The following is an 18,316-nucleotide window of genomic DNA, read 5'->3' on the forward strand; positions in this document are numbered from 1 at the left end:
TTCAAGGTTTTCAAAGTTTCAAAAATAATTCAAAGTCGTTTACTTAGAATTGAGTACAAAATATGTTTTTGTACAAGTAGTGTCGATATTGTTCTTATCTTATCGATACCTCAAACCACTACCGATATTGTTCATATGGTATCGATACCAAGGTAAGGGAAGCATCGATACTGACAAGGTAGTATCAATACTACCAACATTGCTCAAATTCCATAATGCAAAAATGGCACAACCAAAGAGGCACCGATACTACTTTGTATAGTAGTATCAATACCATACACATAGTATCGATACAATCAGACCCCAACAGCTAGTAACGGCTAGTTGATTTAAAAATAACAAAGGTAGTAGTGCCGATACTCCCTTTAGGAGTACCGGTACCCTCTGTAGTGGGCTGTTTTATTTTATAGAGTTTTCATCCCCAAACGACTAGAAACGACCACAACTTCATTTGCGCAATTCTAAAGTTTATTTAAAAAAGAAAGAACAAATTTAAACAATTTTTGTTTTCATAATTGTGCAAAAGTACACTTTATTTAATTATAATTTAAAAAATAAACAATTTATTACTTAAAAATTAATTTTGATACATTAAATATTGACTACAAAAAACTTAAATAAATAATTATTACTTATTTATGCAATTAAAGAACAAATTTAAACAATTTTTGTTTTCATAATTGTGCAAAAGTACACTTTATTTAATTATAATTTTAAAATAAACAAATTATTACTTAAAAATTAATTTTTGATACAATTAAATATTGACTACAAAAAACTTAAATAAATAAATTTATTACTTATATTTATGCAATTCTTGTCGATGTCGAGGCGTGGTAGAATAGTAACGATGTGGTGCTCGTCGATTTCGTCGTGGTCGTCCACCTTCTTCATTTTTCTCTTCTTCCAGTTCCAGTGTTCCGATTACTACTCCACCACTTTGATATACATTCGGATGAAAATGATGTAGTACTCAAGGTATTTGACGCCATCATTGACGTCATCATCTCAAATTGAGATTTTCCTTGATGAAGATGATCCCATAGACCTGTTTCTTTCAGTTATGAGGAGAATTGTTGTGAAGGTGGCACTTGATCCCACCCACTTCCTTCCCACGCCGCATGACTCTCCTTCGATGGTTGATAACCACCATATCCACCGTAACTTTCTTGCGATGGATAATAATTGGTAGAAGCATATGATGAAAATGTTGACGAAGATGATATTTTTCCCTATTTTTCCTTCATTATTTCCCACTCAGACCGGTCCTCCGACATTATCAAGTATGGTTTCCGATTTGCTTCATAATTTTGGAGGTAGGGAGAAACATTGAAATCAAAATCTTTGGGTTGTACTTCGGAAAGATTAGGAAATCGTAAATGACTATTTTGCCATTGATATATGAATGTAGCTGCTTCCTTAACCAATCTTCGGTATGCTTCCCACGTGCATTTACTTATGCAAATCGTCAATGTTATATACTGATATTTCTATCAGTTGGTGAAACCCAAATTGTCGTAAAACTCTCGGCATCATGGATCTCAACAATTGTGAAATGGAGAAATGGTGTTATGGCACACCATTTGTCTACTCCTTCAAAAACCATTGGCGGTAGACACCGTTGGATATCCGACACATAATAAGGCATCCAATTAAACTGTCAAAAGTATTATGTTAGTATAATTAAACAATTAATTTACAATTTAAAAGTTAATGCAAAAAATATGAAAATTTACTGCATATCTACCGGCGATATCAATTCTCATCCTAATATCTACTTTGGCACGACAACTTTGTATCGATTTTTAGGTGTCGCCATATAAAAAATTATGTTATTTATTGTCATATTCAAAATATTTAAATAAATATTATAACATATCAAAACTTTAAATATATGAATTTACCTTGCGGCGAGATGAAACTCCATAGGAATGTAATAGGGAAAAAAAAAAACGAAACACCCGCTACATCACTTTTTTTCCTCTAATGACTATGGTCGCCTTACATAGTTCTAATACAAAAACGCAAAAATTGTAGAACCCCAACTATATTGGCGAAATACAACGAAATCCTCCATTATCGAAGATATTGGTTATGCACCAAATTGCTCGATTTATCCGGTAGCAAGATCCCTCCAATCAACGTCAAAAGAGATATCACATCTTGCTCCATTGATTGTTCATCTACTCTAAATTCACTTTCCAACCATGTCATTCATACCCGCCCCATCAATGACATCGATTGGAGCTTCCTTTCCTAAAATTTGAAATAAGAACATTTACCTTATAAGTGTTGTGAAGCACCAATGGCATACCATTATTTGGAAAGCCAAGTTGATACGTGACATCTTCCAAAATTATCGTAACTTCACCACAAGGTAAATGAAACGCATGCGTTTCAAACCTCCAACCTCAATCAACGCTAATATCAGTACCGGCATCACCTTAAATCCGCGAAGAAACATCGCTCCATATAATCCGGATTGTGAAATATATATCATCATCCGCTCATGTGGCTCTTTATTCGTCATTCCTTGATGACGAATGGTTTGTTTTTCTCGCTACAATTTGATATTAAATTATTTAATATAATTACATAAATAAATATTATTAATACTATAATTTTGTCAAAACTAAAATGAAATAAAATAAATTAAACTTACCGTTGTCAACTCGATTGACGAAATATGAACTTTATCAAGACGTAACATTTCTTCCCTTGAGGCCATTTCAACACAAATTCTTCAACACAAAGTTTTTGCTCTCAGTAGAATGTTTGATTACAAGTGAAAAATCAATCCAACCCAAACCTCTATTTATACTACTCTACCCAACGACTAGTTTTTTCAAATTGAAAATAGTCATTGGAACTCGTCACACTAGCGTGATGAGTTCCATTAAAATTTTAAAAAAAATCGACTGTTGAACAACGGTCAATCCAACGGTCAAAAAATTCAAAATTATAGTTGTTGGAACTCGTCATGCTGGTGTAACGAGTTCCATGGCCAATAAAATATTTTTTTTTTTCCTTTTAAAAAATTCAAAATTCAAAAATATATATTTTTATTGGGACTCGTCACACCGGCTGTCGGGCCCACCTGACATGGCCCATTAAAAAAATTATATACATGGAACTCGTCACGCCGGTGTTAAGTTCCAAGAGGACTGTTCAATTTACCGTAGATCACAAATTAAATGTTGAGTGCCCTAATGGGCTAAATTATTTCCCGGGTGCCGTAATGGGCCAATTTGGGCATCCATAAACCATACATGCAAGCTTCTTAGGATCTCAAAACAGTCTATTCGACTCATGACCAGGACATACCACAAAAAATATCTACACCCCTTAGAACCTTAAAAAGGCCTATAGACTTAAAAAATTTGGAATCGAGAAAGAATACAACCCTCACCAAAAACATAAACACAAACCAATTCGACAGAACATGCCCGCCCACTAATGAAGCCTCTCGAGAAATCACAACCACACTTTAAGCATTGTGGATTTCCTTATTTTGTCATTTGCCAGAAAATCTGCCATATTGTTGCTCTGACGAGGCACATAACTGAATAAAAACTTTCCTACCATTGTTATACCAAAAGCCCATGTCGGCCGTCTTGCTTCCTTTTATAAGCATGGAAGACCAGAAAGCTAAAGATGAAACTGAACTGACCAAAGCAGCTTCCGTCTTCTAACCTTTGATTTCTATAAACAAAGACATGGATAACAGAACTTTGGCCATACAAACGCTCCATCTCCAGCACAACTTCAACTACAACAAGCATCCACCAAAATTGCTTTGATAAAACATTCAACATGTTGAGCATAAGATATAGCCAAGGTGACCCACACCTACAACAATAACAAAAATGCTACTAATGCCTACAAATCCAAAGACACTTTGCCACAAGGCGTAAACAAACAGATTTTTCATTTCCAAAAATCAGATACGTAATCACAACTATCTAGCATCATTTGATTGGAAAAAACCTAAATTGTTAAAAAAACCACTCTACTTATGCTACCAAGCAACCCCAAAAATCTCATAATCCCTACCAAAATTTCTCTGATTCTAACCCTAACTCCATCAACAACTCATTCAACACTCCAAGTAGGACATAGAAGAAACGAGCAAATCCCCACGCTCCCAGCAACAACGTCAAAGAATCTCTAATTATCTAAAGATTGAGACAACTCTTCCGAGTAGACACCCAATCTTAGAAAAGAAAACTATGTAATAACACCCCAACCTACACTAATACAACAAGACAAATCTACCTGCAACAAACCTCCCTATAATGCTAAGGGAAACATGAGACAAAACTCGCCGCTCTTAAAAAAAGCATAACTCGCTTAGAATCAACAAACTACCTTCCCAAACTGACAAAAATTTAAGAGTCGACCCTTAACTCATCAATATAAAAGCAAATAATATTGCTCACACCTCAACCTCCAACCCCACTTCACACACTAACACCCCTACAAATACATCCCATCAAACCTAGCAAATTCCTTAATTACCTCTCGCTCGTCACCTAGAAATCAGTCACATATCATATAGTATATTAATATATCAAAAGTTTCCCCTTAGTTAGTTATACAATATTTCGGTTAATGGTGTAGGAGTAGTACATAACATAAAGAGAATATATAAAAGATACAGAGGAAAAGAAAAGAAAACAAAGGTTTAAGAGAAGGCATATCTTCCATTTTCTGGATAAAAATGCCAAAATCTAGTTCTTGTTGAAGATGCTCAATCTTCTCATCCAAGACAAGAACATTGTCTTCCAAGAGTTGAAGTAGCTTGTTCTTCTGAGGTGCACATGACCAATGGACACTAACGTGGAAGCAAAAATAGGAACTTGAGACGGTATTAGGACTGATGTTTCTTCTTCTTCATCATCTTTAGGATTTGGATCCCTTTTATATAGTTTGTAAAGCACTTCAATTCATACATTTTCGCTCATATATATCTTGTGAAGAAGATGTTCGCCCCTTCTTTTGGGAATCTACAAGATTGGTGAGGGATAGGGAGTTCTTCTTTTGTTTCTGAGTTGATTAGCACATACAAATATCTCATCGCATATGACGTATCAATTAATCTAGATTAATATTTGCATCATTAACAATTCATGAAATTAACAAGGTTATCCGATGAAAGCCTCTTTCGTTATGTCACAACATACACAACAACAAGTAGATGATAGTTTTAAGAGATAGAAAGTTTCTTCCTTGGGCCAATGCCTTTTCATTCCACTAGTTAAGTTGAAGGTTTTCTATTGTATATTGGTTTAGAGTGAGAAATTGGCATTGAGTCGTAACTTAAAAAAATCTCACGAATGACTTATCAGTTAGCCTAGATTAATATTTGCATCATTAACATTTCATGAAATTAACAAGGAGTTATATGTTTTAGCCTGAGATAAATAGAAAAGAATTCGAGAAAAAGGTAATAGGAAGAATGAGAGAATTCAGAGAAATAGGAATTCATTCATTCATCAGATGAGGAAAAATGCCTCCATAATCATATTTTATTTAGTTACAACTGCTGTACGAAAAATATAGGAAGCAATGTGGCTGTCCTTTCTAACAAATTATAAAAAACTCTGCTTATCCTTTCTTCTCTTTGTAGGTATTGGGCCTTCAGACTCGGGATGATCCAACTTTTCCTGGATCCATTTGGCCTGCTCCAATTCAGATGGTAAGTGAATCACCTGCCCATCACGTGTTTCAATTCCCATTTCCCCCTCTTTAATCCTTAACCCTCGCTTCTTAATCCCCAAATATTCTTCCTTCTCCCATCTTTCTCCTTCCACTATAACAATACCCTCCCTTGAGACGATCCTTGTCCCCAAGGATCAAATCATAAAAACTGGCATCGAAGAACGGAGTAGTCTTCCCAGGTATCATTCGTGTCATCCAGGTTAGTCCATCAAACGACCAAATAAGTTAGGTTGTGTTATTGCAATTAACAATTCTTCTGCCCAAAATCTTAGATGGCTCTATTCGAAACTGACCCTCTTTATCAACCACAGAATGATCTGTTGAGGATGTTGTCGAGTCACCAATATATTTCTTCAAAAGACTGACATGAAAGACTGGGTGCAAGCATGATGTTTCTGGTAAGTTTAATTGGTATGCCACATGTCCAATTTTTTCTATAATTTTGTAAGGCCCATAAAATCTGGCTGCTAATTTATATTTTTTGCAGGGCAAGGGAAGTTTATCGGTATGGTTGTAATTTCAGGTAAAATTCATCCCCTACTGCAAATACTCTTCCCGACCATTTCTTATCTGTTTGTTGTTTCATGCGATTGTTAGCATGTTCTAATTGTAATTTCACAAGCTGTCCAATTTATTCTCTACTACGCATTAATTCCTCTATAGTCAGTACTTGTGTCTCTGTGTGCCATACCATTGTAGGAGTAGCCATTTCAGAAAGCGATTGTAACCATTGTTTTGGTTGAAAAAAACAGAGGCCTCTTAGATACTGCTAAGACACTGGTTTACCCTTTCTATTTATCCATCAGTTTCAGGATGGTAATGCTGAATAGGGTTGTAGTCTCTAATTACTTCATTAGTTCTCTCCAAAACGAGTGAATGTCTTATCTCTTTCTGAAATGGCCATTTTATGTTGGCCATGAAGCTTGTAGACATTATCCAAATATAGTTTAACTACATCAGCTATAGAGTAAGGATGGGACAGTGCCAAAAAATGGTTGTATTTTGTAAACTTATCTACCACCACCAAAATACAATTTTCTTTAATGATATAGGTAAACCCTCAATAAAGTCCATAGTAATTACCTCCCAAGCTTGCTGAGGAATAGGCAAGGGCTGTAGTAGGCCTGGTTTAGGTATATGCTCCACCTTAGTTTGTTGACAAACTGTACAAGATCTAAAAGTTGCCACCATAGCTTTAAGCCTAGGCCAATAGAAATAAGATATAATCCTCTGGTAAGTAGCATGGGTTCCTGAATGACCTCCATGAGGTGAATAATGTAAAGTTTGAAGAATATGTAGCCTAAGACCCAACAGAACCAATATAGACCATGTCCTTAAATCTAAGGATCCCCTTTGAATATTTCTAGTTAGGATCAGCATTGGACTTTACAGTCAGTATAGAAATCCAATCAATAGCCATTTTGTCCTCCTTATAACTATCTTCCACTTCTTGCACCTAGCTAGGGATATCATCAAAGAACACCAAACAAACTTTCTAAGGAATGAACTAAACAAGTCATTCATTAATGCTTGAAATGTAGCAGGGGACCAAAATGCATTACATTGAATTCATAATGGCCCTGATGAGTTATGATTGTTGTTTTAAAATGTCCTCAGCTTTAATATTGATTTTCCAATAACCTAATCTTAAATCAATCTTTGAAAAAAAAATTGCTCCATGTAGTTAATCCAATAGATCTTCCACAATAAGAATAGGAGATTTATCTTCACTGTCATACTATTTAGTTGTCTGTAATAAACACAAAACTACCAAGTACCATCATTCTTTTTATTAAGAGACATGGAGAAGCAAATGGACTTTTGCTAGGTTGAATAAATGAGGAGAGCATGGTTGCAATCTGTTTTTCCACTTCAGCCTTCTGATTATGGAGAATATGTAGGGTCTTAGATTGATAGGAATAGACTCAGGTTTGAGAGGAATAACATGAATGGTTTCTTGTAGCTGGTATGCCTGTAGGCTCAGCAAATATAGAATTATATCTCTCTAAGAGAGGTTGAAGAGTTGTAGGAATAGATTTGGAGTCTCAGTCATACTCAACATTACCACATGTCCCAAAATAACTGAATCTGTGGCTGTCATTTTCAAAAGTGTACCCCCTTAAATCTGTTGCAATAAATATGATGGTTGGCCTTGTATAACAATTTGTTCACCATGATGTAAAAAACTCATTGTCATTTGATTGAAGTCCATCAAAATTGGACTAAATAATTTAATCCAATCAACACCTAACACTTTATCACTTACCCCCAGTTTAAGGAGTCTGAAATCATGTATAAAAGAGTGTCATTGCATCTTCCATTCTACCTTATTACATCTTGATGAGTTACAGAGTTGTGACCATTAGCTACTGTAATAGTCAAAGGGTAAGGGGTAAGCACTTGAATGCAAGCATCAGTCCATTGGGGTGTTAAAAAACTATGGGTTCTACCACTGTCAATCAGAATGTTTAATAGTTGCCTTGAATAGTTCCCTGAATTCTTAATGGATTATGGCTAATGCAACCAGAAACATCATTTATAGATATTTCTAGGCTCTCCTCTTCTTGTAAAATTTGTTGATCTGATTCATTAGGTAAGGTTTCTGTAGGTATAGAAGTCATCCTCAATCATCATGTTTAATTTCTTGTCTTACACTTATGGCCTGGAAAATTTCTCACCACACTTAAAACAGAGGTTATTTTACCTTATGTAGTCAATTAGGTTCTGTTTTGGGTTTGGTAATGATGTTGTCTTGGGAGGTACTGACAATGAAGTTGTCTTAGAAGTAGTAATGGGGTTTAAGTTTTTTTAAAGAAAGCCTCATTCTTATTCTCAAACTCAACAGATAATTCATAAAGCTACGCTTCAGACAAGTTTTAGGATCTAGAGCCTTAACCTTATGTTGATATCTTTCTTAAGTCCACTGATAAAAAATGATACAAAGAATCCTCACTTAAGGTAGGATTCTGTAATAGCATGTGAGGTTGTAACTCTTCAAATCTTTCTTGATAGTCCTCAACATACCCCTTCTGAGTCAACCTAGTGAATTCCTCTACTTTATCAGAAAAGACCTATCGTTGAATATGTGAAAAATATATGCTTCAAATTCATGCCATGTCACATGGTGTTTCTATATATAACCATCAAACAAAATCTCTGCTTTGCCCATTAGATACATAGTGGCTACTTCTCTCTCTGATCTGCATGGAAACTACAGAGGGAAAAACATTTAAGGTATTTTTGAAGCCACCCCTTAGGATTGACCCCTTCAAAAAATGGCAGTTCAATTTTAGGTCGATGCCACATAGACCTTGAACTATTAAAGAAACCCCTTGGGCCTCTTCTTTCTACTTCAGAACCCAACATAATAGGTCTAGATTCACTGTTTTTCACCCATTTGATTCTCAGGTTTAGAACTATTCGTAAGGGCTAGACAAGCAGGTTTAGCTTTTAAAATCCCAGGTTCATCAATTTTATAAGTAAATTTGGATTTATCATTCACCACAGTAACCAAAATAGGATTTTTCCCTTCATTTTATAGGTATTAGGAGTTTGTACCTGTTCACTAGCAGAATTCTCTTGATCACCATTTCTGCCTGTTAAAATCTTTAACAGCTCCTTAACATAGCTTTAATTAGTGGACATTCTGGATTTCAATGCAGTGATACAATTTTCTTGACTTTCCCACCATTTAGGTGGATTAGTTTCTTCTTGGCCTTGTTTTACCATAGCTAATTCTTCAATCTATTTTTGCAGTGCAGAGAGGTCAGCTTCAGCCATATTCTGATTCTTCTTTGGCATACCCACTAAACTTTCCTGGAAATGAGGCTCTGGATACCAATTTGTTATAGCTCAAGAGAAATAGAGAAGAATTCGAGAAAAAGGTAGAAAGAATGAGAGAATTCAGAGAAATAGAAATTCATTTATTCATCAAATGAGGAAAAATGCCTCCATAGTCACATTTTATTTAGTTATAACTATTGTACGGAAAATCTAAGGAAGTCATGTGGTTGTCCTTTCTAATAGATTATAACAAACTCTACTTATCCTTTCTTCCCTTCTGCACGTATTGGGCCTTCAGACTTGGGCTGCTCCAATTCTTCTTGGATTCGTTTGGCCTGCTCCAATTCAGATGGTAAGTTAATCACCTACCCATCACGTGTTTCAATTCTCAATTCCTCCTCTTCAATCCCTAACCCTCGCTCCTCAATCCCTAAATCTTCCTCGTTCTCCCATCCTTCTCCTTCCACTGTAACATTATCCGATGAAAGCCTCTTCCGTTATGTCACAACATCACAAGTAGATGATAGTTTTATGAGATAGAAGTTTTCTCCTTGGGCCAATGCCTTATCATTCCATTAGTCAAGTTGAAGGTTTTCTATTGTATATTGGTTTAGAGCGAGAAATGGGCATTGAGTCATAACTTAGAAAAAAAATGTATCACATAATCGATAAAACAATCATATAATCCTTGAACAAAGACCTGTTAGTAATGATCGAAATTAAGTTTGGACATATGATCTTTAACATTTGTATAGAATTTTAGTACAATGTTCTTGGCATAAGGTGTTGCACAAAAATAATCCGTGAAAAATAAATAGTGAAATAAAATAAATAACCAAATCGAATAAAAGAAAGAATGAGATACAAAATCGTTTACTCGTTGATAGTCATGAAATTGAATGAACAAAATCGTTAGGTTGTTTACCCAATTTCTATAAGATAGATTTAATCGCTCCTAGAGTGCTAGAGAAAGATCAACAGTCTCCTAGGATACAATAACAATAGGAGCTAAATAGTAGTACGATTGCAGTGTTTAACGAACTATAATCAATCATTTTCTTTCTTTCTTTGAATTAAGGTAACTATTACTTAAATAGGGTTTCGTCCTGTCTTTCAAAATTTCTCTTAGGATCTTTTCATCATTGGGACTTTGGCAATAAGGATAAATTTATAAATCACATCTTAATCAGTTTTCTCAATGTCCCCTCTTTTTTTCTTTCTAAGACACCAACAATAATGCCTTCAACACTTTTCTCATGGACATCAAGGTGAGAAGAATTTAACATAATATGGTTAATATCTTCTAATAGAGGAAGATTTGAGTTGAGTAAGAAAATCTGCAGCATTATGAACAACTTCCTCCACAAGATAAAGGATTTGTTCTTTTTTATTCAGAGAATTTGTTGTTTTAGTGACCATTGGTGAAATTTCTTCATTTGATTTTTCAATATAATCGTGTTCCTTGTTTTCCTTTCAAGGTACAAACTGAAAGTCTCCTCGTGTATCTTTTGAAGAAGGATCAACATTATTTAAGGACAATGTGTATTTTCACTTGCCATTGAATGAAAAAAACTTTAAAAACCATAAAAATTGATTAGAGTTCAAACACAGTGAAAAAGAAGTGGCTACTTTTAAATATTCACAAGCTTGAATTTGTGAAAATTCAGAAATAATATGAAGAAATTTAAGAAAGAAATTAGAAAAAATATAAATTCTAAATATTACTCTATCTTAATTTTTAATAGGTTTTTATTAAACTAAGGTGATTATAAAATAATATATGTTTTAAATACTCCCAATCATTTGATAATGAAAATTCAATCACCCTGATGCAGTCGTTGGTGCTGGTGCGTAATAAAAATTTAACACTTGCATAAGTTGATTTATGCTTAATTTTTAACAATTACTAAAAAATACTGGGCGGAAAATATTTTAAAAGATCATAAATAAGAGAGATCACTTAAAAAAGTAAAGATAGAAATAAACCGTTAGTAATAAGTAAGTATGATCAATAATATTTTAAATTATAATTGATGTAAATAAATTTACTAATAGGTGATTAATGGTAGGTGATTTTTATTTTAATTAAATGAAAATAAATATAACCAAAATTTATATTTTTACTATAATAGGTGATGATGGTAGGTGAAATTTATTCGAATTAAATAAATTAAAATCCAAAGCCAGACTGAAATTCCTACCATCCTACTACTTCACATTGAATTTCTTACCATCAATTTTTATTGCTTGCCATGTGTAGACTTTTATTGAAGTAAATAAGGCAATATATACTTACAAGGTAAAAGAAACAAACATCTGCCCAAAAAGCAATAAAGAAAGTAAGGAAACAATCAAAGGACTACAGCTCATACCAGCAAAATCGCAGCCTCAAACTTCCCAAACAGTACTACTCGAGCATTCTGAAAATTTTGCAGATGGGGTTTATCCAGTAATCTGCAGTTGATACCGAGTTTTGTCCTCGTTCAACTCGTTTTTTTTTTACGCAAACACATTAGGTTTGGAATCACATTAAAATTAAATGTGTAATTCATGCACTGGACCTATAATCTTTTGAAGTGGACCACTCTAGAATGACAGAAAGGTTCATCCTTCCACCTATATACATACTCCTTTCTCAGAAAAAGTACCCACAAATATTTGTCAGAACAAAAATGGCAGTTATTGATAGTAGAAAATCTAGAGTCCAGTCTAACGATAGAGAAAATAGGTGTCAATTTTTTCTAAAGGTGGTATTATATCCATCTTTAATATTTTTTTCAATAAAATTTATAAATAATTTTTTTTTCTCAAAAGATCTTGGAGGGACCATTGATACACCAATCAGTAACCTTGCTCTGGGTTTCATGGAGGTGCATGGAAACCCTTTTTCAACATCAACTCAAAGGGTTCTCGCTTGCCTTTACGAGAAAGATGTTGAGTTCCAGTTTGTTAATGTAGACATGGCTGGCGAACACAAATCCGAAAACTTCCTTCTCCTCAACGTAAGTATCAATCAGAGATCACTCATTTTCACTAAACCCATTTATGATCTAATGTTTCTCATCTGCTCGTTTGAAACAGCCGTTCGGTCAAGTTCCAGCTTTTGAAGAAGGGGACTTGAAGCTCTTTGGTAATTTTCTCTGACAGTAAAAGGAACCTGTTTGTTACTTCACTTGTACTATTTAGCTGACCCTTTTTGAACATTGCAGAATCAAGGGCAATCACCCAGTATATTTCCCAAGAATACAACGACAAGGGGACTCAATTGTTGTTGCCGGGCTCTAACAAGACTATGGCAGTTCTTCAATTGTGGAAGGAAGAAGCTCACCACTTCAATCCTCCATCAACGAAGCTAGTCTTTGAACTGCATTACAAGCCCTTTTTCGGCATGGCTACCGACGCCGCTGTTGTCGAGGAAAGTGAAGCTGAGCTTGCGAAAGTTTTAGATGTCTACGAGGCTCGTTTGGCTGAGTCCAAGTATTTGGCTTGTGACCACTTCACCTTGGCGGATCTGCATCACCTGCCTAATATTCAGTATTTGATGGGGAGCTCGGCCAAGAAGCTGTTTGATTCACGCCCACATGTTAGTGCTTGGGTGGCTGTTATTACTGCAAGGCCTGCTTGGTCCAGGGTCCTGGATATGCAGAAACAGAAGCTGTGAAGACTTGGGATGCAATCGAAATCTATTAGTATTCGATCATCGATGAATAATGAGAGGTCTAGTTGATCTCACAAATATTATGCCTCCATTGTCACATTAGCAACTATGGTCTTGACTCCTGAATAATAATGTTGCTCACTGAAGAATTAAAACCTTGGTCTCATTTACATCTAGACAAAATCATTTCTCTTGCTCTGATTTCTCTCAAATCACTTTTACACGTTCTCAAGTAATCAAAGGTCCTCGATATGCAGCTTAACTAATGTCCTACCCTGCTTAATCAGTTTAGTAGTGTTAGAATTTTGTGAAGGTGGGGCATTTGGCTAGGAGAACGCAAGAAGATGTTGGAAAAATTCAATAATTTTGGAGCTTTGAATGAGAAATTGATCCAAACGTTGTTGAGGAAAATGTGAAACCAATTGTTGGTTCGTAAATGTGCAGACATGCATGATGTGAGTTAATGTTCGAACCGGTCTGGCTCTTCGTGGGCTCGCGAATATTTTAACCCAAATGTGAGATATTTTCATCAAATAAAGCATATATTTTCGAAACCTGTTTTGGAATTAAAATGATAAATATTAAAAGGTTCCTTTAATCAAAGCAATAATTTTGGAAATTGTTTGATTCTCATTAATGTTTCATTATGTCACAAATTTTCAATTGTTCACAATGTGAAATCCCTATAAATGTCATGTAAACCTACTAGGTTAAACACAATGTTTCATTATGTCACAAATTTTCAATTGTTCACAATGTGAAATCCCTATAAATGTCATGTAAACCTACTAGGTTAAACACAATTGAAAACAACTCAAAACTATTCAAAAAGTTTTCTCCTCTAGTTTTTTTCGGTGATAGACGAAGGCAATGAATAGTTTGTGATCTCGATAGTTGTGCTATTGTGCGCTGAACATCTCGTTGTTGTATCTGGGAGATAGACAATCAAAGATCTCGAGCACCTAAGAGTGGACGAAAACTTGTCTTAAAGAAACTGTGTAGTTGCAAGCCTCAACTCGTTTCCAATCACTTGTTCCAGTTCTAATTGTGTATTTATTTTTTATACTCCTTTCGATTATTAATTTTTTCTTTACATATTATTAATTGTTTTGTTTTATTCTTGATTCATGTACATAAATTTTGCGACGAGATCCTACTGAGGTGTTGATTGTCCTTTGCCATAATTTGTTGAATCACCATGGGAAAAAATTTACGAATATGTTTCTTGGTTGTATTTGGTTTTGTCGCTACATACCAATTATTTGGTATTGCATGCATTGAAGATAGTATGACACCATGGTACAAATTAATGTACTTGATTTATTTTGTTTTTAATTATTATTTTGTTTTATCGTCTATGATTGTTATACTTCTAACAATCTTAAGACAGATTTTTATATCCTGTATGGCATCATGGTACAAATTAATGTACTTGATTAATTGCATACATTATGTTCTCTATTAATGTTTTCTTTTACTTGTTGTGAGATCCAATCTTTGCGACAAGTTGGGGTAAGCCATTCATACGTGAATTTGGTTTTGTTGGCTTCAAAAAGTTGATTGGTTTTGTCCTTTGCCATTCGCTTGGACGTGTGCGGTGAAGGTAGCAATTGCACCATGTTAATGAAACTTCCTTTGATTCTATCTTCTACCTTTATAAAATAAATAAATAAATCCGAGATGATTTGAAAATCTTGAAAAAATGAGACAAGCATATAAATTCATTTTTCGGGATTTATCCTGTTGTTTTTAACGAGTTGCTTAATTTCAAAGTCGACAAATCTATTTAATAGAAATTGTTGTTAAAGTAACGTTTGTTACTAAGTTTGAAACGTTGTTTCTGTTCAATAATAAAAATAAAAAATGAACAAGATTGATTTGAATCTATGAAATGGATATTGCTTTTTACAAATTATTTTGTAAGCTCACGTAGGAACCAACTTGTGTAAATACACAAATGCATGGTGATTGGCACATGGTGATTTGCCTTTCTTTTTTTGCAATAAAAAAAATAAATGTGATTCTTTGTTTGAAAAAAAAATAATTGGTTATTGCCTATAATGTATAGCAATTAAAGAATCATTGTGATTCTTTCTATATTATGGAATTAGTGGGGAACATCATTATGGTAAGATTTCGCTCATAAAAGTGGACGTGAGCATTATTAATGATATTATTGTTATGGTATTATTACCATATACTTTAATTTTTTATTTTAGAAATTTGTAGATACAAACAGATTCAAAGTTTAATCCAAGACTTTTAATTATTGGGTTGCCAAAAGTAAAATCAAAAGACTAGTTCTTTGTGATTATTGGGTTGGTAAAAATTAAAGGATCAATTCCTTTTGATTTTTGTTTAAACAGGATCGAGTCGTTGTGATATATATGTTTCAGGTTTTAGTGTTACTAATCTTGTCAGTTAACAAAATATCAAGGAAATAAATTATTGAATTTATTTCATTGTTAGAATCTTGCATTGATTCTAGCTTGGTAGAAAAATAAATTGTTAAATTTATTTCCTTGAGAATCTTGAATGATTCTAATTTTGTAAGGAAAATAAATAATTGAATTTATTTGTTTGAAAATCTTGAATGATTCTATTTTGTAAAAGTAAATAATTGGTTAATTTATTTTCTTAGGAATCTTGAAGGATCTTGTTATGTAAAAGGAAAAAAATCGGAATTTATTTTCTTATTTTATAAAGGAAATAAATTGTTGGATTTAGTTTTCTATTTTGTAAAAGGAAATAAATCGAAACAATCATTGGATTTATTTTCCTAGTTTATAAAAGGAATGAAAGGGTGAATTTATTTTCCTTATTTTCTAAAAGGAATAAATCGTTGGATTTTATATTCTATTTTGTAAGGAAATAAAACGTTGAATTTATTGTCTATTTTGTAAAAGAAATAAATCATTTAATTTATTTTTCTAAGAATCTTATATGATTCTGGTTTGTAATCGTAGAATTTATTTTTCCTGGTTTGTAAACGGAAATAAATCGTTGGATTTATTTTCCTATTTTGTAGAAGGAAATAATCGTAGATTTATTTTTTGATTTTGTAAAATGAAATAAATCATAGAATTTATTTTCTTTGCTTTGTAAAAGGAAATAAATCGTTGGAATTATTTTCCTAATTTGTAAAAAATTATTGGAATGAATTTATTTTCTTGGGAATCAAGTATGATTCTATTTTGAAAGAAAGAAAGAAAGAAAGAAAGGAATTGTTAAATTATTTATTGAAAATCTCGATATGTTGTAAAGTGAGATCTTGAAATAATTAATTTGAGAATTTAATTCATGTCGTTTTAATGGATTTACTTGATCTACTTTTACAAACATGAAGGAATAAATATTTTATTACCTTCATTGATAATATCAAAAAGTATTGTTATACATTTACTAAAGAGCAAAAGTGACCTATAGAGAAATTTATTCTCTATAACTCAAACTTGAAAACCAACTTAATAAAAAAATATTAAGACAGTAAGAAGTGATAATGGTGGTGAATAAATTGAACCATTAATTGGTCAATATTGTGTACAACTTGATATTATTCATAAAGTGACCATCACGGGGGTAGCAAAGCGGAAGAAATAATCTTAAAAGGAAATGATAAACCCAATGCTTAGAAGTATGGGTTATCATAGAACATGTAGGAAGAAGTTGTTTTTCAGCTAGTTACTTTTTAAATAAGGTTCTCGAAAAAAAAGACAATACGCCATATGAGTTATAAAATGCAGAAAATCTTTCTATAATTACTTAAATTTTATAAAGATAATGATTTCATTATCAAAGGGAATGAAATCTCAAATCGGTGGATTATATTGGCTATGAAGATTATAGCAATACATATCAACATATTGTGTATGAATCAAAGAACACCTCAAATTTTCTTATTTTCTAAAAGGAAATAAATCGTTGGATTTATTTTCTATTTTGTAAAGGAAATAAAACGTTGAATTTATTTCTTATTTTATAAAAAGAAATAAATCATTTAATTTATTTTCTAAGAATCTTATATGATTCTGGTTTGTAATCGTAGAATTTTTTTCCTGGTTTGTAAACGGAAAAAATCGTTGGATTTATTTTCCTATTTTGTAGAAGGAAATAAATCGTTAGATTTATTTTTTGATTTTGTAAAATGAAATAAATCATAGAATTTATTTTCTTGCTTTGTAAAAGGAAATAAATCGTTGGAATTATTTTCCTAATTTTGTAAAAAAATTATTGGAATGAATTTATTTTCTTGGGAATCAAGTATGATTCTATTTTGAAAGAAAGAAAGAAAGAAAGGAATTGTTAAAATTATTTATTGAAAATCTCGATATGTTTGTAAAGTGAGATCTTGAAAATAAATTAATTTTGAGAATTTAATTCATGTCGTTTTAATGGATTTACTTGATCTACTTTTACAAACATGAAGGAATAAATATTTTATTACCTTCATTGATAATATCAAAAAGTATTGTTATACATTTACTAAAGAGCAAAAGTGACGCTATAGAGAAATTTATTCTCTATAAACTCAAACTTGAAAACCAACTTAATAAAAAAATATTAAGACAATAAGAAGGGATAATGGTGGTGAATAAATTGAACCATTAATTGGTCAATATTGTGTACAACTTGATATTATTCATAAAGTGACCATCACGGGGGTAGCAAAGCGGAAGAAATAAATCTTAAAAGGAAATGATAAACCCAATGCTTAGAAGTATTGGGTTATCATAGAAAATGTAGGAGGAAGTTGTTTTTCAGCTAGTTACTTTTTAAATAAGGTTCTCGAAAAAAAAGACAATACGCCATATGAGTTATAAAAATGCAGAAAATCTTTCTATAATTACTTAAATCTTATAAAGACAATGATTTCATTATCAAAGGGAATGAAATCTCAAATCGGTGGATTATATTGGCTATGAAGATTATAGCAATACATATCAACATCTTGTGTATGAATCAAAGAACACCTCAAGAAAGCGATAACGGAATCAAAGAATATTTCATTCTTTGAAAATATATTCCCTTATAAAACTAAGGAAGGTGATCAAAGACTATAAATAAATATAAGTCTATATATTCAACAAAAGGTTAAAACAAAGATATTGTCATTATGATTGACTCTGAAAAGTAATTATGAGAGAACTATGATAT

At 32.8% G+C, this 18,316-nt stretch overlaps 1 protein-coding gene across 1 annotated transcript; it reads left to right on the forward strand.

Annotated features, from left to right (window-relative positions):
* Positions 1-12,176: 12,176 nt before the first annotated feature.
* On the forward strand, positions 12,177-13,196 carry LOC120165737 (glutathione S-transferase F6-like). The gene is made up of 4 exons (XM_039175191.1): positions 12,177-12,234; positions 12,319-12,506; positions 12,586-12,634; positions 12,714-13,196. Exons 1-4 carry the CDS (start codon positions 12,177-12,179, stop codon positions 13,163-13,165), a joined length of 747 nt encoding a protein of 248 aa, XP_039031122.1. The 3' UTR covers positions 13,166-13,196.
* Positions 13,197-18,316: the final 5,120 nt, after the last annotated feature.

This window comes from Hibiscus syriacus, unplaced genomic scaffold (assembly GCF_006381635.1).
Source record: "Hibiscus syriacus cultivar Baekdansim isolate YM2019G1 unplaced genomic scaffold, ASM638163v2 tig00111594_pilon, whole genome shotgun sequence".
Classification (NCBI taxonomy): Eukaryota; Viridiplantae; Streptophyta; class Magnoliopsida; order Malvales; family Malvaceae; genus Hibiscus; species Hibiscus syriacus.

What these genes read in the sequence shown, in the direction of transcription:
- LOC120165737 (XM_039175191.1), top strand. Translation starts at nt 12,177, where the DNA reads ATGGCAGTTATTGATAGTAGAAAATCTAGAGTCCAGTCTAACGATAGA. An exon ending in TAACGATAGAGAAAATAGGT is followed by an intron (nt 12,235 to 12,318) that starts GTCAATTTTTTC and finishes TTTTCTCAAAAG; the next exon opens with ATCTTGGAGGGACCATTGAT. An exon ending in AGGGGACTTGAAGCTCTTTG is followed by an intron (nt 12,635 to 12,713) that starts GTAATTTTCTCT and finishes TGAACATTGCAG; the next exon opens with AATCAAGGGCAATCACCCAG.